Below are 21,618 nucleotides of genomic sequence, written 5' to 3' on the forward strand. Positions count from 1 at the left end.
GCTTTGGGTCCCGGCTGCTCCACTCCTGATCCAGCTCCCTGCTGATGGTGTGGGAAAGCAGCAGAGCATGGCTCAAGTCCTTGCACGCAGGCGGGAGACCCAGATGAAGCTCCTGGCTTCGCGATGGCCCAGCTCCAGCCACTGCAGCCATTTGGCGAGCGAATAGCACAGAGAAGATCTCTCTCTGTGTTTCTTCTTCTCTCTTTAATTCTATCTTCCAAATAAATATAAATCTGCTTTAAAATTTTAAAAAATAGAGTAGGTTGGTATAATCAGGGAAAGAGCAGAAGAGAGGAGATATGGATTAGAATTACGAACATGGAAATGATCTTGAACACCCACATCCGTCTTCCATGCCACCTGACAGAAGCATCCTTTTGATACGCAAACTAACAGAAATTTAGTTTATGTTTAGCATTTCAATAACCATCAATAAATCATGAAGAGTTCAGAAAATGACCTTAGCCACTGGCAACTTTAAATTCTTAAAAGATTCACCATTTGATACATTCAGTATTGTCTGAGAAGACAGCTAAGTAACATAAAACACATATGTATATGAATTAAAATGTGATTGTTATTTTCTTTTTTTTTTTTAAAGATTTATTTTTTTTATTTTTTTATTTTTAATTACAAAGTTAGATATACTGAGAGGAGGAGAGATAGAGAGGAAGTGGAGCTGCCGGGATTAGAACCAGCGGCCATATGGGATCAAGGCGAGGACCTTAGCCACTAGGCCACACTGCCAAACCCGTGATTGTTATTTTCAACCACTAATACAGAAGTGTTCTTTAAGTATGGTGCTGCCAATTCATCTACAATAGCAGAAAAAAAATTAGAACACGCTAATAAAATAACAAGAGAATGGTATCAATATAGATCAAGGATCGGTAGATTACAGAGTGCCAAAACTGGCCTGAGGCCTGTTTTTGCAAATCACAGTTTATTTGGGCATGGCTGTACACTTGCAATGGCAAGGTGCCTAGGGCAGAGTTGAGTAGCTGCAACAAAACCATATGGTCTAAAAGCCAAAAACACTTGCCATTTGATTGTTGCTATTATCATTGTTTTTCAAAGGCACCGAGATGGACAAAGAAAGAAGACATCCACTCAACTGTTCACTCCCCAGCTGCGGTCAACAAGCAAACCCGAAACACAACCCAGGTCTCCCACGAAGGTTGCGGGGACCCAATTACCTGAGCCAACATCGCTGCCTCCCAGCTTTGCGCTAGCAGCAACCTGGAGGAACGCACTGCGGCTGGGAATCAGACACAGGTAAAACCACGTGGGAGGCAGGTATCTTGGTATCTTCAACTCTAAGATACAAGGCCACGCCCTCCACCCCATCGGACTACACATAAAAAGTTTGCCAACACTTAGTAAAGGCCAACAAATATCTTCACTGTGTACAGTGGGAAAGAATAAAAATGGATTGGTCTCTGCAGTTGACAAACTAAGAAATACAACTTGAGGCAGGAGTGGTGTGGCACAGACTGTTAAGCAGCCAGCTAGGACACTGGCGTCTCATACAGGCGTTGGTTCAAGTCTAATAAGCAAATAAAAAAAAAAAAAAAAAAAAAAACCTGAAAACTACTGCTGAAAGGTCTATAAACTGACCAGAATAAAATTTACAGCAGAGTATACACTTTTCAAATGTAGAACATGCAACAAATTCAACAGAAACCAAACTCCAGACAGAACAAGGGAGGAAACTAGAGGAAATGCCAGGTTGGGGAAGATATTTCAAAACAAGACAAAACAACAACAACAACAAAAGAATCAGAAGATGAAATTCAGAGGTTAAAAAAAAATCCCTAACACATCTAAATATCTAATACACAGCAACACGTCTAAGCAGAATAAACACACCAACTAACTTAACGAAAGAGCCTCAGGCTGATGTTAAAAACAAGAAAAAAACAAACTGAGCGGCAACACCGGTGAGATCAAGTATAGTTGAGGGCCCAGAACAGTAGCCTAGTGTCTAAAGTCCTTGCCTTGTAGACCCAAGATCCCATTTGGGCACTGGTTCTAATCCCAACGGCCCTGCTTCCCATCCAGCTCCCTGCACTCAAAGACAGCCCATAGCCTTGGGACCCTGCACCTGCCTGGGAGACCTGGAAGAAGCTCCTGACTCCTGGCTCAGCTCCAGCCATTGTGGCCACTTGGGGAGTGAATCACCTGATGGAAGATCTTCCTATCTGTCTCTCTGTATATCTGACTTTCCAATAAAAACAAATAAAAATCTTAAAAAAAAAAAATACTTGAAAATAAATAGGAGAGAGATGCCAAGTGGAAATAAAAGAATATTCACATCCAACAAGGTTGGATTTAAGCTCATCACCTGACATGAAAAGAAAAGGGGACAATCATGAAAGTTTAGTTCTCATGGGCATTTTTTAATATGCCTCAAAACAGAATACTTAATAATATAAAGCAAATTTCTAGAAACAGGAGAAATTGTCATAAACACCAGAGTGACGGGAAACAGCAATATAATGTCTCAGTACTTTCACACATACTATAAACAAGGATGTCAGCCACAAGTAACATTTATGCTTTTATTATACGTATACACATGCATATCTTACGTATGCATGGGACAAAAAGAAATGATTATATAGAAGGTGACAAAAAAAATTCAAAAAAGTAAAATCAATACAGACACATCCTATGAAAATGACTAGGAGTAAATACCAAACGTTGAAAAAAATCCAAACTCGCAAATTTTAAGTGGTCTTACTCTGCCCTGACTCAAAAATATTGCATATTTTTCATAATTTTATAATAAGCTGTTAAAATATAAGAAACAACATAGCAACGCATGAAAAAAATGTATCCTAAGATACTTTTAATTCAAATGGAGAAACTATTAACCAATTTTCACAAGCAGGTGAAAGCTAAGCAAATCCCACAGCTGTGATTCCAAATGCTGGGCACCAATAAAAAGCCACAAACATGGCCCAGCGCCCTTCCATGACTATGACAAGACGCTAGGTATTACTGACCAGAAAAGTTCAACTACCTAGAACGTAGCTTATTATTTGTAATGGTCTAAACTTGCCACACATGCACTTCATTTTTTTTTAAGATTTATTTTATTTTTATTGGAAAGGCAAACATACAGACAGAATGAGAGACAGAGAGAAAGATCTTCCATCTGCTAGTTCACTTCCCAAGTGGGCACAATGGCTGAAGCTGAGCCAATCCGAAGCCAGGAGCCAGGTGCTTCTTCCTAGTCTCCCATGCAGGTAACAGGGTACCAAGGCTTTGGGCTGTCCTTGACTGCTTCCCCAGGCCACAAGCAGGGAGCTGGATGGGACGTGAGGCTGCTGTGATTAGAACCAGTGCCCAAATGGGATCCTAGTGCATGCAAAGTGAGGACTCTAACTGCTAGGCTACCACACCGGGCTCTGCATTTTATTCTCATGACAAAAGAACTACACAACAGCAATGTGCAACAAACAACAGTTTTGTTTTATTTTTTTGCCTAGAACCATGGTAACAAATCTGGCTCTAAAGAATATCTTAAGAAGATTAAGATCTTGGGCCCGGCGCGTGGCCTAGCGGCTAAAGCCCTCGCCTTGAACGCACCAGGATCCCATATGGGAGCTGGTTCCAATCCCAGCAGCTCCACTTCCCATCCCGCTCCCTGCTTGTGGCCTGGGAAAGCAGTCGAGGAAGAGCCAATGCTTTGGGACCCTGCACCCTTATGGGAGACCTGGAGGAAGTTCCTGGCTCCTGGCTCCCAGTCAGCACAGCGCTGACCATTGCGCCACTTGGGGAGTGAATCATCGTACAAAAGATCTTCCTCTCTGTCTCTCCTCCTCTCTGTATATCTGATTTTGTAATAAAAATAAATAAATCTTTAAAAAAAAGATTAAGATCTTTATTCTATAATAGAATAGCAAAAGTTCAATAGACTTGTCTTGATAATAATTTAAAATGTCTGTTTTAATAGAAAACAAAGGAAAACAACAGACTGAGGTTAGATTATTTTTGATAAACATGACAAAAAGTGACTTTCATTTGTATGTCTGGAGCTCATAAACAGGAAAAGGAAATGAAGAGACATCTCAGAAAATAAGAAAATGAACTAAAAACAAACATGGGAAAACGATCACTCTCACTAGTAATCGAAGTGCACATTTTAAAAGTATGAATTTTTTGCCTACTAACTTACTGATTCTCTCATAATATTGCTCATGAATTTGTAAATTGGACACTATCACTTCAGAATATGTTTTGAATGGGTATAACTAACAGACATATAATTTTTCATATCCTTTGACCTAGGAATAAATTTTCTCTGAATCTATTTTAATAAAAGCATGTCCTGTGTCTTAAATGAGGTATCTCTGGGGGTGTGCTTCTAACCCAGCACTTAAGACACTCCCACCAGAATACTGGCGTTGGATTCCTGGCTCCTGGCTCTACCCTGGCTCCTGGTGCCTGGCTCCTGGTTCCTGGCTATATCCTGGCTCCTGGCCCTTGACCCCTTGGCTCAGTGCTCCTGGCAACTACATGGCAACTCATTAATTCTTGGACCATTTGGAAATGACTGCCAACTAGAGCAAATCTCCTGATTCTGGCTCCTGGCTCCTGGCTCCTGGCTCTGCCCTGGCTCCTGGCCCCTTGGCTCAGTGCTCCTGGCTCCTGGCTCCTGGCTCTGCTCTGGATCCTGACTCTGGCTCCTGGCTCCTGGCTCCTGGCTCCTGGCTCTGCTTTGGCTCCTAACTCCTGGCTCCTAGCTCCTAACTCCTGGCTCTACCCTGGCTCTACCCTGGCTCCTGGCCCCTTGGCTCAGTGCTCCTGGCTCCTGGTTCCTGGCCCCTTTGGCTCAGTGCTCCTGGCTGCTGGTTCCTGGCTCCTGGCTCTGCACTGGCTCCTGGCCCCTGGCCCCTTGGCTCAGTGCTTCTGGCTCCTGGCTCCAGCTTCCTACTAATGCAGACCTTGAGAAACAGAAGGAAATGGCTGAACTGGTTGAGTCCTTACCATTCACATGGAAGATCTAAATTGAGTTCCTGACTCCCAACTCCTGCTTTAGTCCACCACCAGCTTTTGCAAGCTTTTAAGCAGTGAAACAATGGATAAGACTTCACTGTCTCTGGAATAAGCAAATTTTTTCACATCAAGAACTTCATGACAACAATTTTTTTAAATGGAACCACACTGGGAGAAGACTTCACAACAAAAATAAATAAATAAATAAACAAACTGGAAAACCAAATTAATTCTTACAATTCAACAAGATGTTTCATAGATGTTCTAAACATTAATATGAAGCCTCAACAGCCAGAGACTTACACCATAATTCTACATCGGCCACAATTACATTAACATAAAAAACAAAGTAAAGCAGAGTAGTGCAGAATATACCAAAAAAAAAAAAACATAGTCTATTTTGGATATGGATACATTTGAAAATTTTTTAAATTAAACTTTGTGCAAAAAACAACTACTGCAGTGTTTGTAGAATTTCACAATCACTGCAGGACAAGCAAAATAATGTAAATAAACAGACTGAGATGTAATTCTTTCAAAGGCTAACATGAAACAACAAATTTCTTAGGAATGCAAAAGAATTCTGAAGTGGAAGAAAATACACATTTCTTCTTGATTCAAACTTGGACTCGATTAAATACAGTAATTTGCTCATCATAAGACTTTTTTCTTGCTATTGTAAAAACAATCATACCACCACAGAATCGATCTCAAGTGATCTTTTCATTTCATTTCATTTCAAAACAGAGAATAAGACTCAAATGAACACAAACTGCAACGCACTGCTTTGAGATATATAAGGACTTCATAGAAAAAATATATATATAACCCCCGTAACTCAGAACTAGACACACAACAGCTTAAAAATTATGTAGCCTTTCACAGTCAGGATTTAGAAAAACTCTACAGGAGATTCTCTCTTCTCATGCTAAGCCTGGTGTGGCAGAGAAATCCTCGGCACTGTGCCCTCCGAGGACAGAGCTAGTGACTTCCATGAAAACATATTTACAGTTGCAATTTCTCCAGAAAGATTCTGATGAGGCCCTATGACATCCTCTACTAAAAATGTAAGCTCACCAGGCACTGCACAGATAAGGAAAGGCACATTATCAGAACATACTGGAACCCATTAGTAGGACAGTAGCAGCATTTGCTCCAAACCTTCAGAGATTCTGGCGTCCTTAGCATCCCGACTTTTACCAGCATATTCGGGGGACACACCATTCGTTACTGCGTTGACTGCAGCAAGAACCTCCCAGCGGCAGGCTCCATGTCAGACCCAAACCTGGCCAGGCAAGGAGCCACTGCATGGCAACTCATTAATTCTTGGACCATTTGGAAATGACTGCCAACCAGAGCAAATGCTGACTTCAAGTATCTGTTGTTTCCTGTGATCCCCAGTTACTCTCTCAAATTATCCCAAATTATTCAAAATATGTTGGCCTGCATTTTCAATCAAGGAATCCTTTTTAAGTCAATGCGATCATGGACAAACGTAGCCAGTATCCTACATGTTGGTCATAATTAGAAACAGGCTTTACAGACCTTTAAAAGAAATCTTAGAGGAGGCAGGTGTTCAGCTTAGCAGGTAAGAAACTGCTGGGAGGGCCCAGCGCATAGCCTAGTGGCTAAATCCTCACCTTGCAACCACCAGGATCCCATATGGGCACTGGTTCTAATCCTGGCAGCCCTGCTTCCCATCCAGCTCCCCGCTTGTGGTCTGGGAAAGCAGTCCAGGACAGCACAAAGCCTTGGGACCCTGCCCCTGCATGGGAGACCCAGAAGAAGCTCCTGGCTCCTGGCTTCAGATAAGCTTAGTTAGCTCCAGCCATTGCGGCCACTTGGTGAGTGAACCAGCAGACGGAAGATCTTTTTGTCTCTTCTACTCTCTGTACATCTGACTTTTGAATAAAAATGAATACATCCTTTAAAAAAGAACAACTGCGTGGAATGCCTGTGTTCCATATTGGAGTGTCTGGGTTTGAGTCCTGGCCCTGCTGATTCCAGTGTTCTGTCGAAGCATACCTTGAGGGGCAGCAGTTAACGGTTGCAGCCAGTCCCCCAGCTCAGCTGGCCCAGGCCCCAGCTGTCACAGCATGTGGGGAGTGACCAGCAGAAGGGAATGTCCCCACCCAAGGCTCAGTCTTTCAAGTTAAAAAAAAAAAAATCTTAGAAAAAAGTCTACCGCCTCTGTTGTGTTGTGATGGTCCAAAACATGAGGAGAACCCAGGAAAACGCATCCAGTTGAGAAGCGCTTTTTCTTGACTAAACACTGCAATTCTTTCCACATTACTCGCCTCTGCCTAAGGAGGAAGACCCTGGCAAGCATACCTCACACGCTGCTCATCTCCCCGTGGCCTCAGCCACCTGGAAGGCACTCCACTGCAGAAGCAAGCCAGGGGAAAGGCAATGTCCTGGACAAGGATGTCTCGAGGCAGAGGCTGGTCACCTAACATCAGATTAGCAGACTTTCTAAAAGAGGAAGGATGCACTTCCAGCACCTGGACCGTAAATGGTTAAAAAAAAAATAGACAGTTACACAGATAAAACATGGAGGAGGACCAGGTTACAAAGCTGCCTTTTAACATGGAATTGCTTCTCAGCATACTGCACCACAAGAGCTGTTAGGGCTGTAACCCACAGAGACAGGGTATCTCACAGACTACCCCTGCCTTTAGTCTATGCTTCTACGTGACCCACCGTCAGGGACAGGAAGAGCCCAGTGGATGTGTCTGTGTGCATGAAGCCACGTGCTTGGGCGGTGCACTAGCTTGGCTCTTCCTGACGGATGGCGGCCCAGGGCTCAAGCATAGCTCCTGGACTGGTGCAGGCCCAACCACACCACTCTTCCTAGCACTCACATTCTGGGCCCTGCCTGAGGCTCTGCCTGAGGACACCCCATTCCTCTACCTGCCCTGGGAGCCGCCTCCTTTTCTCCTGTCCAAGTGAGATCCCAGATACAGAAATCTAATGCTGACGAGATCAAGAGAAGAAGAACATGGACCGGGAAGAAAGGAGGAGTCCAGGGAGAATAACCACCTGCTGGGCACAGTGCTCTGTCAGCCTACTGTCCCCAGGCCCCAGAAAGCCAAGGAAGGACTCAGGAAATCACTTGCTTCAAGTCTCTCTAATGCTGGTCTACTGAGGGCAGAGGTCTCAGCACCACACATAGTTTCAAGCAAGCTAACGAAAGTATGAAAACTCTGCATAGCCACTGCACAGATGCTTCTATCATGACCTATTTGTCCGGCTTCAACAAAAGTCAAAGAAAAAAAGGGGGCGGGCACAGTGATAGAAGAAGAAATGGACACAAACACTGCATCCTAAATCTTCCCTGGGAGGTCATGGGAAAAGGACTTTGTTAGGAAATAACAAAGCTTGATGAAGAGCTTTGGCCTCCGGGGGTGTTTCTGTGGTCATCGGGCAAACACGAATGTATCTGGAAGTGGAGTAAAAAACTTTAGGCAGGAATTGCCGGTCCAATTGGGTAGACCTTCAACTTTGGCGGCCACAGGAGTGGTCAGTGTGACTCTAACAGGGCCTTGCCATTTGGGCACAAGAGGTGAAGGGGGCATCGAGGGTGGGCCTCCAGGTTGTAGAGAGGAGCAGAGGGGTTGGGGTGAAGGAAGTTGGACTGCATATAACCAGTGAAGATGTCGTAGGTAATTTAAAAGGGGGATATGGAGGGATCAGCCATACATAAGCTCAAAAGGCGATGCAGGAAGTGGTTTTTCAGGGAGAGCTCTCAGCCACAGAAGGACAGGGGGCAGTAGGGCTACCCAGTCTAGATGGAGTTCCAGGGTAAGTTTGGTAAGGAGAGTTCTGAGAGTTCTATTGGTCCGCTCAATCTTTCCAGAGGATTTGGGGTAGTATAGAATGTGAAAGTGCCACAGGATGTTTCAAGCACCGCAGATAAACTGGGTCACTTGGGAGGTGAACTCAGGTCCATTGTCAGACTGAATGGAGGAGGGCAGACCAAAGCAAGTAATGATTTCCTTTAGCAGGGGAGTTGCCACCATCTCTGCCATTTTGTTGGTGGTGGGCAAAGCTTCTACCCAAACTAAGCAGGTATCAAAAGGTATTTAAACCTTTTGACTGTTGGCATGTGGGTGAACTCCACCTGCCACTCAGTGGCAGCAATGTGTCCCCTGGGTTGGTGTGTGGGGAAGACAGGAGGATAAAGATTGGAGGTGGGGTTAGTTTTTTGGCAAGTGGGGCATGTTACTAAGAGGGTCTTAGGGGAGGAAAGGTCTTCAGCCAAAAGTTGCAGGGAAGGTCTGGATATAGCAAATCAGAGCAGAGCTAGGGAAATGGAAGATTGCTGTGTAGGTATGAGAGTTTGGTGGGCAGTTGGAGTATTGGGGTTTGTTGTTGATGTGTCAAGACTGGAGGAAGCAGCACAGAAAGAGCCAGACAGAAGTAGGTGAGAACGGGGAAGGCATCCATGGAACTGGGACAGTGGTCATTTCTAGGTTTACCTCCCAGGCCACTGAATCAGCCAGGTTATTTCCCTTTGAGACTTAGGGAAGAGTCCGTCTGGTGGGCTCTACAATGAATGACACCAATGGCTTAAGGGAGGCAGGAGGCCTGATTAAAGTCAGATAAAGGAGGTGTTGGCAATTGAGGTCCTTGTGTTATAAAAAAAAAAAAAAAAACAACTCTCTTTCCAGATGGCTGAGTGGGAGAGTAGAATGTGGAAGGCATATCTGGAGTCAGTGTAGACACTAAAGGTTTGTCCCTGGGCTAGGCAGAAGGCTCTGCTTAAGGCCATTAGTTCAGCTTGCTGGTTTGTGGTATTTACAGGAAAGGGAGATGGCCTCAACTACGGGGTCAGTGGGGTAATGGCATAGCCACCTTTCATAGGCCTTCCTGAATAAGGGAGTTTCCGGCGGTGAACCAGCTTTGGGTCACCAGCAGGAGAGCTTCATCATAGATATAGGAAGGCTGGGCCACTAATTCTTTCTAGGGTTTCTACGCATGAATGGTTGGGATCTGGGGCACTGGCCTGAGTGGGGAGGGGGAGTAGGGATGAAGGGTTAAGATGACAGCTCTGAAAGGTTAATATGGGGTCCTCCACCAATGAGACCTGGAGTGTCAGAATGCATGATGGGGAGAGGGTTGAGACCCTTACAGGCACTTAAGTAGTTCAGAAAGATGATGAAGGGATTAGATAGCTGTTAGGGAGTCAACGATAAATTTTTTGGATTCCTGGATGAGGGCTGCTGCTGCTGCTAGGTTACAGAGATAGGGAGCGCACTCCAGGACAGCAGGATCTAGTTTCTTTGACAGGTAAGCGACTGGAGTGAAGGAGGGTCCAAGTTGGTGTCCCAAGCTTCCTAAAGAAAAGCCCGACTTCTCAATACCATATAGTAGGAAGTGCCTGGTGAGGTTGGGTAGATGGAGTGCTGGAGTCTGCAGAACAGCTTGTTGGGGTTTTTAAATGGAGACTCAAAGGGAATTAGGAGGGGTTTGAGGAGAGAGCCACGTGTCACATCACACAAGAGGTGAGCCAGCAGAGAATAATTGAGAATCTAGGAGTGGAGGAAGCCCATCACTCCCAGGAGGGAGAGAATTTGGTTCTTCAGTGGTAGGTGAGAGGAAGAGATGAAATTAGGTGCTTTCTGTCTAGGGTAATGGGTTTTTGGGTGGCAGTAAGAAGGAGTCCCAGGTAGGTGACCTGTGGCGTGGACACCTGAACTTCAGAGGGTGAAACTCTGTGGCATCAGTGGGTTAGGCAGTTTAACAGAAGGGCAGTATCATTTTTGCTATGTCATAGTGATGGTCTGCAAAGGAGGAGGTCATCCACATACTGGATGGGTTTAGAGAAAGGGAAGGTGCGGGAAGACAAATCCCTGGCAAGGGCTTGGACAGAGGTGAGGGGAGTCCCAGAAACCCTGTGGGAGGACAGTCCAGGTTAGTTGGGTGGAGAAGTGAGAGTCCGGGTGTCTAGATGTATACTGAAGAAGGCATCTATGAGGTCTAGGACCGAGAAATGGATAATGTTTGAAGGGATGGTAGACAATAGAGTGTACGGGTTAGGAAAGAGGATGTAAGGGCAGAACAACCAAGTTAATGATTTGAAGGTCTTGCACAAGTCTATAAGTTCTATTGGGCTTTTTTTACTGCCAAGATGGGAGTGTTAGAGGGGAAATCAGTGGGGCATAGGAGGCCCTTTTGTAGAAGATCAGAGATAAATGGCTTGAGATCCTTAAGGTTTTTCAGTGAAGGGGTTATTGAGCCTGGACAGGGAAGTGAGTGGGGTCTTTGAGCTGAATTTGAACTGATGAGTGATGGGATGCGTTGGAGGGATTTTGGGTGTCCCAAACCACAAGGTCTACCAGGGAAGAGGGTAATGGTAACAGGAGGCTTACCTTAGTAGTCAGGAGGTTTTGTAGATTGAGGATAAGGTGGAGTGAAGGTGAGCCAGAGGTGAGACGAGTGTGAGAGGCAAATGAGAGGGACGCTCCCAACTTACCTAGGAGGTCTCTCCCTAGGAGAACCACGCAGTGGGGAACAATTAAAACTTTATGGGAGAAGATTAATGAATTAAAAAGACATGGCAAGGGAGGGATCAGGAGAGGTTGTTGGCTCCACATACAACAAGTGGCCCCTCACTAGCTGTGTGCTCCACTGAGGGAAGGGGGCCAACCAGGTGCCCAGGCTCCCACAGCCAGGCAGTTGTCACGGAAAATGACAGAGCTAGGCTTGGAGGCAAACGCAAAGCAAGGCCCCAAACACATTGAAGAGAAAAAGCAGGAGGAGGGAGCCACAGGACACTGCCCATGGGCTCTGGGCAGACTCAGGCCTGAGCACAGTACAACTAAACACTGTGCCACAGGCTCCACCCCCGCACATCCCAGGCTATCGCCCTTCCTGCAGGAAGCCAGCAAGCCCTGCTGATGCGACAGGAGGCTTCTGATAGCACTCCCTGTGAAGACAGAGCAGCTATCAGCGGCAGGCCAGGCACAGGAAGGGCAGCTCAGGCAAACCTGCTGAGGCTCATTCGCAGGCCCTCCTCACAGCACTTAGCTCACCCCAGGACTGGCGGGCCTGCCTGCAGGGGGTGACAGCAGAGGGCTGAGCAGACACCCCCAGCAATGCCTCCTAAGGTACATGACCCCCCAGAAGGGGAACACCCCAGGAATGGTGGGGCTGCCCGCAGGGGGTGACAGCAGAGGGCTGAGCAGACCCCCCAGCAATGCCTCCTAGGGTCCATGACTCCCCCAGAGGGGGAAGGAAGCCCACGGCCTTGTCCAGAGAGTGGTGAGATGGGGCAGAAAGCAGCCAAGAAGCCAAAGGTGCAGAGGGCAAGCAGGGAAACTTTTCCACATACCAGTGGGCCCCTGGAATTCATCTAAGATCTGATGTGCTGAATCTAGATTTCTACCAAAGAAGGAAACATATAAAATGCCCAAAGGTTCGTTCAGGGAGAGGTGGGACGGGGGTCGGGGGAGAGACAGCAAGGCAGGTAGGGCAGAAATACTTGACCATGTTCGAAAAGGCACATGCAGTCCCCACACTGTCCAGGCAGAGAAGCGTTCACAAAACCAATGTGTCTCCTGATTTTTTTTTTCAATTACTGTGTGATTTATCAATTCTCAGAAACATATACCACCAGAACTCTAGAGAAGCAAGAGAGTTAAGCGCTCAAGGATGCTGGCATTCTTTTCAGGGCAAACTATCAGGGAGAATTCAAGTCATCTGTATTATTAGAACAAGTCACAGGAAATGGGCCATCTCTCTAGGACACAAACTGCACTGGCGGTCCGCAGAAAGAACTGACCCCATAGTGAAGGTCTGCTGTTCAGAGGACTCAGAACCAGGGCCTGGGGCGAAATGGCACCACGGCATCTAAGCCTGACAAACACACCGGGCCACCCCACCCCATGCTCCCTAAACCCACGCAGGCTGCCTACGTGCCGCCAAAGCAGAGGCTCGTGCAGCCCTCCTTGGCTCTCTCTGTGCCCCACGCACGGAAGAGATGGTCTCCAGGCTCTTCAACAACAGAGATGAGGAATGCGTGACGTCCTTCCACATCTGCCCACTGCACCTTCCTCCCTCGCAGCACACGGGACCCCACACCGAAAGCCAGCAGGCACGAGGCGGCACCCAGCCCTGGCTCACTGCCTCTCCGCTGGTAATCACAGACCAATCTCAAGTCCCTGCCCGCTGGAAAAGGAAAGAGAATTTTACATTTTGTTCGGGAACAAGAACATATTTTGCTTTGCAGACCAGAGTGACTACGGCAAAAAAAAAAAAAAAAAAAGAAGAAGTTAATCATCTCCTAAACCCACATTCACAAATCCCCTTCTTCCAATGAGGTAAGCTCCGACTTCCCCTCTCACCAGCTCACAGCCACACAACGTCTCACAGAAGCACCAAGCTTGAAAGTTCTCGAAATCTGAATGGAGAAGTCTAAGGAAAACCTCTCAACTATTGTTGAAGGGAAGGGTGAGGATACACGGACTGATGGGATGCAAGGGCCAGCTGGCTCGGGAGACCCGCAGCTAACAGCTGGAAGAAGGCCACCTGGGCGGCGAGACCACTGTCGCCTCTCCGGTTAGCAACACGTAGACAGCCGGACAGCTGCAGGCACCACGAAATATTCAAGTGTGGCGGCAGAAAGGCCACCAATCAACCTGCTGTCTACAGCAGAAGGAAAGACAAGAGCAGTTAAAAAAAGAGAGAGAGAGTACGTTAAAAACCAAAGCCTTCTAGTTTGATATCTTACCAAGCAACAGTGATTTAACAAGTCAAAGTGATGAGGCAATGGAGTCACAGTTTCAGTTCTCCAAAGGAAAAAGCACCCAAGACCATCATCTTCCAGAACTACATCAGTATCCTCATCCAGCAAAGGAGTTAAAACAAAAAAGTCCCACCATCCTTTCGCATTAACAGGTGGAGCAGGCAGCGTGTTTCTGAAGCGGTCAGCTGGCTCAGGACCCAGGATTAACCCTTTAGGACCTGTGTAGGAGACAGCTTCACACTGGAGCTGCCCGCTCACTGATTCACTGGGGACTGAATGGCCAGCAAGCAAAGGAGTCAAAGCCCATTCCATCTCCACAACCCTGCCTTTCAGGGCGGCCCACAGAACGGCGAGGAGGAATGGGAAATGGAGAACGTAGGGACGATACCCGAGAAGAAAACAAGAAGTTCAAGTTCACTTCCTCCAACGACTCTGCTTTCCTCTGTGAATTCAAGCTGCCCCAGCACCCCTTCCGGCATACCCCTGACAACAGAGAGAACCACCGTGAACCGAGCTGGCCATCATGCCATGTGAAGACAGAAAGCAGGCACCGCTATCTCTGCCATCCTGGAGCATCCTATTTATTTACAAACACAGGGCAAGGGACCGATCACAAATAATTTGTCATCCATAAAGGAAAACAAAGAAAAGATATACACTCCAAGAAAACAATGCATATTAATTTAGGAGTTCAAGTTCTCAACTTCATCATTTCCCCCCCATTCTGGAAACCCCAGGAAGTGCCAACAACAGCCTTCAGGCTTCATGATTTTGGTTCTTCTTAAAGACAAGGCAACAGAAAAGTGCAAGCCAGTAAAAAGCAAAGTGAGAGGGCTAGGTCAGGACAATGGCGTCCACTACAAAACAACAGGGACAAATGGTCATCGTGCTTCCTGTTGGCAAGTAAGTCGTGTCTCACGCTGGACACTATTCCGCACACGGTAGGTGCTCAATACCTGCTCATTTGGCCAGCATACTGTATGCCTGCTCCTTAGTAAGGTACATTTAGTTTAAAAAAAATTTTTTTGGAGGGGCCCAGTGTGGCAGCGTACTCCTCACCTTGCATGCATTAGGATACCATATTGACACTGGTTCATATCCCAGCAGTTACACTTCCCATCCAGCTCCCTGCTTGTGGCCTGGGAAAGCAGTAGAGGACTGCCCAAAGCCTTGGAACCCTGCACCTGCATGGGAGACCCGGAAGAGGTTCCTGGCTCCTGGCTTCAGATCAGCTCAGCTCCAGCTGTTGTGGCTACGCGGGGAATGAACCAGTGGACAGAATATCTTTCTCTTTGTTTCTCCTTCTCTCAGTAAAATCTTACTCCCTAATAAAAGTAACTAAATCTTTTTTTTAAGAAGTTTTTTCTTTGAAGAAATGTTTGCTTTTCAATAATTTCAATAACTGACAGATGTGTCTTGACTATCTTCATAATTTTACTTGGAAATAATACTAATTTTGTTCTATAAAATTCAATGGTGGCACAGTAGGTTAAGCTGACACACAGGACATACACCTCCTAGACCAGAGTGCCTGGTGTGAGCCTTGGCATTTCCGATCCGGTAGTGTTAACACACACTCTAGCACACAGCACCCGAGGGCTCGAGTACTTCCACACAAAGGGAGGCCAGAATTGCGTCCCAGGCTCCTGGCTTCAGCCTGGCCCAACCATGGCTGCTGGAGCATCTAGGAAGCGAACCAGTGGACAGAAGATCTCACGTTGTTATTCTGCCTTTCACATAAATAAATAAACATGTAGAAATACAATAAAAGGTAACCATGAAGGCTTCTAACAAAATATTCCATGCTGATTTGAGAAAGAATGCCTGGGTCTACAGATTAACCCTGGCACTCCACGGCAAGCTCACTTGGGGGTCTGGGGCACTAGGGTACTTAGTTTGGAAAGCCCGGATCCCAAATCACCTAGGACTTACTACTTCGTTGGATCATTTCATTAGTAACAGTTGTTTGCACACCACAGCGTTTGAGTCCGAGAATAGCTCTTTCCCCCACGTCACTCCACTTGCAGAACAAGAGAATCCATGTTCACTGTGGACTATAGGCAGTTACTGCCATGGATTTAATTAACAACCACACATTTCACCTTCAACTGCTACTTCACACTTTCCTCCGATTAATTCTGCAGAGATCTTAACATCACTTAAAAGCGATCATGAAAGTCTCCCCGAATTACATCACCCCATTTCAACCAGGAAATGTTCTACCCTCAATACCTCTATTTCCTTGAATCCAAAGCACTGAGCCTCCAGGAAGTGGGAGAAACCTACCCTAAGCCATTCTTAAAATGGCTCCTCTCTCTTCCAAGGCATTCCCTCCAAGATCTCTGCTTGTCCCCTAAGTCACTCAATCAACATTTCCACTAATCAGTGTCCCTAGAGGGAAAAAGTCCTAGGAATACTGGAAACATTGGCCTGTAACATAAAGCAAAGCTTCTACCCTTGTCAGCTGAGTTGAGCGTCACACGCAGGCCCATCACTCCCAGAGCTGTCTCAGGCCCTTCAGGTTGCATCTGTAACACCCACTATACTTACTCGGCACTTCTGAAAAACTGAACCGCAGCCACCTCTTTAAAAAGCGAAACTTTTTTCTTTCAATAGAAAGGTGGCCATCGAATCTATTTGTCAAAACACAAAATGACTTTTAAGATACCCTCCCGGTTCTCCTTTCCAAACTCACTACAAACATCTGAGCAGACACACACGGAGTTAACTGTAAAGTAGGGGTGGAAGCAATCGCGGCAGGGCAGGACTGGCCGTCACGTGGCAGCCGGGCCAGGCAGCCGCAGAGCTCAGCGCGAGCTCTCCCTCGGAAGGCTACACACGCTGGGCTGCAGCCAGGCTTTTCTGAGGGATGTTCCTATTTCATTCTTCATCTGTAAACTGTAATGACTTTGCTCCAAAGAGGAGGGGGGCAAAAAGAAAGGAAAGAAGGAATGCATTCAAATAAATCCTGACATTTAAAAACAATTCGCCACTTGGAGGCACAGAGTCACGAAAAATAAAACCAACGCCTTAGCAACCACGGCTCCATCTTCCCGAGATGATGCCGTTACAGCTGCTAGGAAAATGCTCTCAGACAACCACTACCCTCTGGCTCGTTCCAGTCTCCCGCACACACACTGCATACCTTCCCCGGGGGAACTCTCTGCACTGACCAGCAGAGTGAATGGTGCTTTTAACCAGGTGGGCATCAGTGAACTCTGCACGGGGTCTCGATTGGCCAGAACATTTCAGGCCTCCAGGTCCCTTGTCTATCTCAACTGCTCAATGTTAGGTACAAACATTAACCCCTAGTTAAAAAAGAAAAAAAAAAAAAAAGCTCCATCTGCGATTGCCAACATTTTGTATTTACCCATTGTGATTTTCCTGTGTGTAAATAAATCACAAAAACCTATTTAGTCATCAACTGCAGGCAGGAGAATATTAAAAATTCATTCCACTAAGTGTATCATGGATGAAAAATCTATGGCAAAAGGACGATCGGGTTAAGCTATCCCCTACATAATAAACATGAGAATTAGGTTTTCTTCCTTTAAACTTCCCACGGAGCACAGAACTGTAAAACACCGTGGCTTTAAGTATGTGATGCAGCAGCTCCTATTAACACCTCCTCTCCTGAAACGCATCACTAATCAATTGGCTCCAACAGCCACACACAATTTTCCAAAGATCATGATTTTATGTGCTGCTGATAAAACTATTATCTCTCCCTCTCTCTCTCTCTCTCCTTCTCTCTCATAATTTATTTGTTACTGTTCGATCACCATTTCTAGCAGTGGGGTCATAAATAAAATCATTCATTCTTGGAATGCCTGTCAAGGCGATTGGAGCAGCTCGCTCCAATCTGAAAGAACAGACAACCTCCACACCTACAACCAGCTGCTATAGAACAGAAGAAAACCTACAAGCAGGCATGAAAGTCAGGTCAGAAGACCCAGATCACATCCTTTAAGGTGGGCCTAAACTTTGACTGTTTCCAACCAATCCAAAGACATTTGCGCAATCGCCTTATTTGATGATTACATCAAGTAATCTGAAAAAACTTCAAACACCCACAAAATAACAGCAGGTTAATAGGAAAAAAATGATCTTCTAGGAACTGAAAACAATTTCACAATGAACATCTATAACCCAAGGCAAGAGTCGAGAACAACTCATTACAGACTTGAAGACAAATTAATACTAAACGGTGTACGTGCCCTGCGTGCTACTGAAAGAAAAGCTTAGTGAATTCCTGAATATTAGTCAATTAAATATGCTTTTCGCCTAGAAAATACGTAAAAACATCAATGAAGTTTAAACAAAAGCACGTCCTTGCACATCTATGTAACACATCAAGTTGTCCTTAGGTGCCAAAAAAAATAAACATTAAAAGTAAATTCAGGCTGAATAGTTTGAAGAAAATCAGATCTCAGGCCTCAGAGATTTTTAAGGTTCACTTTTTTTTTAAGGAACAAAATCAAAACAGGCAAGCACTAAGGCACAGATTGGGGAGACACTGGCAGAACGGCTGGATATGAATCAAACAGCCCAGGTTAGAATGTCACACTTCCTCCTAGTCAGTGAAACATACGGTTTCTCCTTTCATCTCTCCCAGTTATAAATATATATTTTAAAAGGCCGTGTGAACCAAATGCAAGGATCTACCCAATCCTGACATGCCTTACACCGAAATGGACTTTGAAAATGACTTTCTATAGCATTTCAGTATGGAAGCGATTTTCCCTCTGAGTAGTTACACATACCAGATCTTTAAACATCCTCAGTGAGAACACATTTTGTAACCTCCCCCGGCTAGGCTGGGTTTAAAGGAAGGAAGGATCAGGAACATTCAGCACGCAGCAGCACCCCAGAGCCGTCCTTGGACAGGAGCCTTCCCAGGATCCTTCCCGGCTCAAGTCCGCCCTAACTTCCCTCCTGGACTCAACCACACACCGCACACACAGGCACAAAGCTACACTTAGCACAGGTCTTGATCACAATAAGCACTGTGAGTCTTGCCGTAGGAAACTCATAAATGCAACCTGCCTACAACAGCAAGTAGTGATTCCTAAGGATGTGTAAGGACCCTGCTCCGAGACAGGCAGTTTCTCAGCGGCCTTCACAAATGGAGATGCTAAATTAATTTGCTATTTTTCCACCGCTTGTAACAGCCCATAACTTCGGGGATGAGGTGGGCTGAACGAAACCTCACCCAAATGCTTCCTCTACTGCAAGAGGAGGCCCCACTTGACCACCTTGGACGCTGTCACATGGGTGCACCTTGCAGTCGTGCCCCGCCCCCACGGGGGAGGGGGAGCACAGAAAATGCTCTGCAGGTTCACTGCTCTAAAGGCACAGTGTATTCTCTAAGCACACAGCCTGTAAACGTCCCTCCAAGCAGCCTTCCATCCTGGGCCTTCGGCCGAGCCCCCAGGCTAAGTGCTGGGAAACCCAGAGGCGCCACCTTACAGGCAAGCAGGGCTGATGGCAGACACCGTCCTCGCCCCATCCACAGCCAAAGATACAGGCTGTAAACAGGGCGGCACAGAAAAAGAACACCCTGCTCCTCAAACACGTCTCTCCCAACCACGGATTTTCTCCCTTTGATGGTGTACTCAAACACCTTCCCCGGCACTCTCCATTTACATCTCAATCCTGACAAGTCTGAAAACATCACGGTGGACATGTTCAACCATTAGACGTGGCACAAAATGAGAATAAAACCAACGTGGGTTTTTTGGTTTTTTTCCCCAAGAGATCTCCACTTTGCAATTGCAGTTCTTTCTCCCCTCCCCTGCTGGCTTCATCCCCTGTAAGCCCACCTCTTGCACCCAGCACGCTGCCTTCTGTTCCTTTAAAACATGTGCACATCCATCTAAACAGGCCTCCAGATGAAGACACACCGCAGGGCATGTGAAATTAACCCTTCGCTACTGCGTGGGTGAGACCATTTTTATTTTGTTCCTGCTTGTAAGCGATCCAGTCTAGGAGCAGTTGGCCCCAAAGACAACCGGTTCCTGGGCTGGCAGATGGAATGCTCAAGATAAGGAAACATAGGCTGCTCCAGCCCCAAGCCACAATGCCATACCCTCTCCTCGCAGCGACGGGCACTTGTTATGCACACGCAAACATCTACAACACAAGCGCAGACGCCCTTCAGGCCTGCGACTGGCCGCGCGGCCCTTTCCTCTTGCAACCACAGAAGCTCCCAGTTCTGTCCCCCTGGCTCGTCTGAGGACCTTGATGACCCGATACCAAACATTCTCTCAGAGATAATCAGCGATAGAATTCCTATTTGAGAAATGGCATTTTCTTGCTAACTTCGTGTGGAAAGCAGAAATGTCGGTTTGTTTATTTCGGGATCAGAAGGAAATTGTTTTCTGCTGCACATTTCCCGTTTTCCTTTGTAACCCAGATTCCCAAGATATTGAAAACGCCGTCAAACAAAAGGTCTCTTATGTATTTCCCAGCGACTGTAACTGGAGGGCTACGCTGGTTTTCGTTAGTAACCAGTGTGAATTCAGGCCTAAACCTGGGATGCCTCATTAAACAAAAGATAGCCGGCCTTGCCGACAACCGCACAAGCAACGCCGCCTTCTCTCCCCGGCCTCAATCCGGAAGGAATGGTGCAGCCGAGAAACACGCCTGCCTCCAGCCACTGGCCCCGGCAAACTCTCCTGGGGTCCCTCCCTTGGGTGGCCTGGTGGCACTTGTGTGACACACTGGGCTCGTCCGCCCTCCCCGCCCCCACCCCACCCCAGCCCCTTCCAGGGGAGGCCAACCACTGGGCTTCTCATTTTCACCCCTAGAGATCCCAGTCACTAGTCTTGCCTACCGTGGGGTCCCCCATTTTCCCCGGACCCCAGAACGCAACCATAATGGATTTACACTGGCCTCCCCCCTCGCCGCCGCCCCGCCACACATCCACACACAACCCTGCACCCCGAGTCCGTTGGACACCCTCCGGGACACACGCACCAGCCCCCACCTCCACCACCCCTGGGGGCGCGGCGGCCACAGCGCTGCAAGTTCAAGCCCTCTGCCCACCTTCCCAGCCCCGCGCCTCTGGCCACAAGTGACCTGCCATTTAGCAGATGCACCGCAGAGAAGGCACAGCCCCCCAGGGGCACGAAACGGTGCATGCCCAGGCACCCAGCCCGCCAGCCCCGACCCCTCCACCGCGCGCACGGGCGCGGGCAAGTGTGTGTGCGCGCGCGCGCGCGGCCCCGTGCTGGTCGGGTGGCGGCCGGGGGCGCGCCCGCGGGCTCCGGGAGACTAGGGGCGGCTGCCCCAGGGGGCTGGGGGGCACAGAGGCCGGAGGGGGGCAGGGCCCGCGCGGCCGGCCCCGGCCCTACTCACCCAGCAGCAGCAGCTTGAGCTCCCGGCGGGCGTCCCGCTTGTCCCTGCGGAGCTGCCGCTCGATCTCGTCGTTGATCCGCCGCGCTTCCTTGGCCTCCTCGCTCAGGCAGCACGCCATGATGGACTCCAGAGTCATTCTTCCAAAGTGACTCCGCTGCAGCCCCGCCGGCACCCCCTGCTCACACGCGCGCACACACACACGCCCTCCCGCCCTCGCTTCCCCCCGAGGCAGCGGTGGCCGCGGAGCCCCCACCGCCGGCACGCGCGTCCGGGATGAGCTCCGGGAGGCGCCGCGGGGGCGACGGGCCGGGGCCGGGGTCACCAGGTGGCCCGGAGTCGGGGAAATCTAGTAGGCAGCGGGCGTCCTGCGCCGCCCGGAGGAGCGAGGCGGGCGCGGGAGGCGGCCGCGGGCGCTGGCGCGGGGGGCGCGCAAGGGAAGGCCGCCGCCGCGCCCGGCCTCGCTCAGACGCCCGCGCCTCCTGGCCAGGGAACGGGCAGCCCGCCTCGCC

At 47.8% G+C, this 21,618-nt stretch overlaps 1 protein-coding gene across 1 annotated transcript in view; it reads right to left on the bottom strand.

The window, feature by feature from the left end:
* Positions 1 to 21,245, bottom strand: part of LOC101517012 (guanine nucleotide-binding protein G(q) subunit alpha) — a 220,883-nt gene extending 199,638 nt beyond the window's left edge. Inside the window, exon 1 of the mRNA XM_004591786.2 lies at positions 21,110 to 21,245. Coding sequence (XP_004591843.1) covers positions 21,110 to 21,245 — 136 coding nt within the window. The remainder of the gene's footprint in view (positions 1 to 21,109) is intronic.
* Positions 21,246 to 21,618: the final 373 nt, after the last annotated feature.

Source organism: Ochotona princeps, chromosome 31 (genome assembly GCF_030435755.1).
Source record: "Ochotona princeps isolate mOchPri1 chromosome 31, mOchPri1.hap1, whole genome shotgun sequence".
Lineage (NCBI taxonomy): Eukaryota > Metazoa > Chordata > Mammalia > Lagomorpha > Ochotonidae > Ochotona > Ochotona princeps.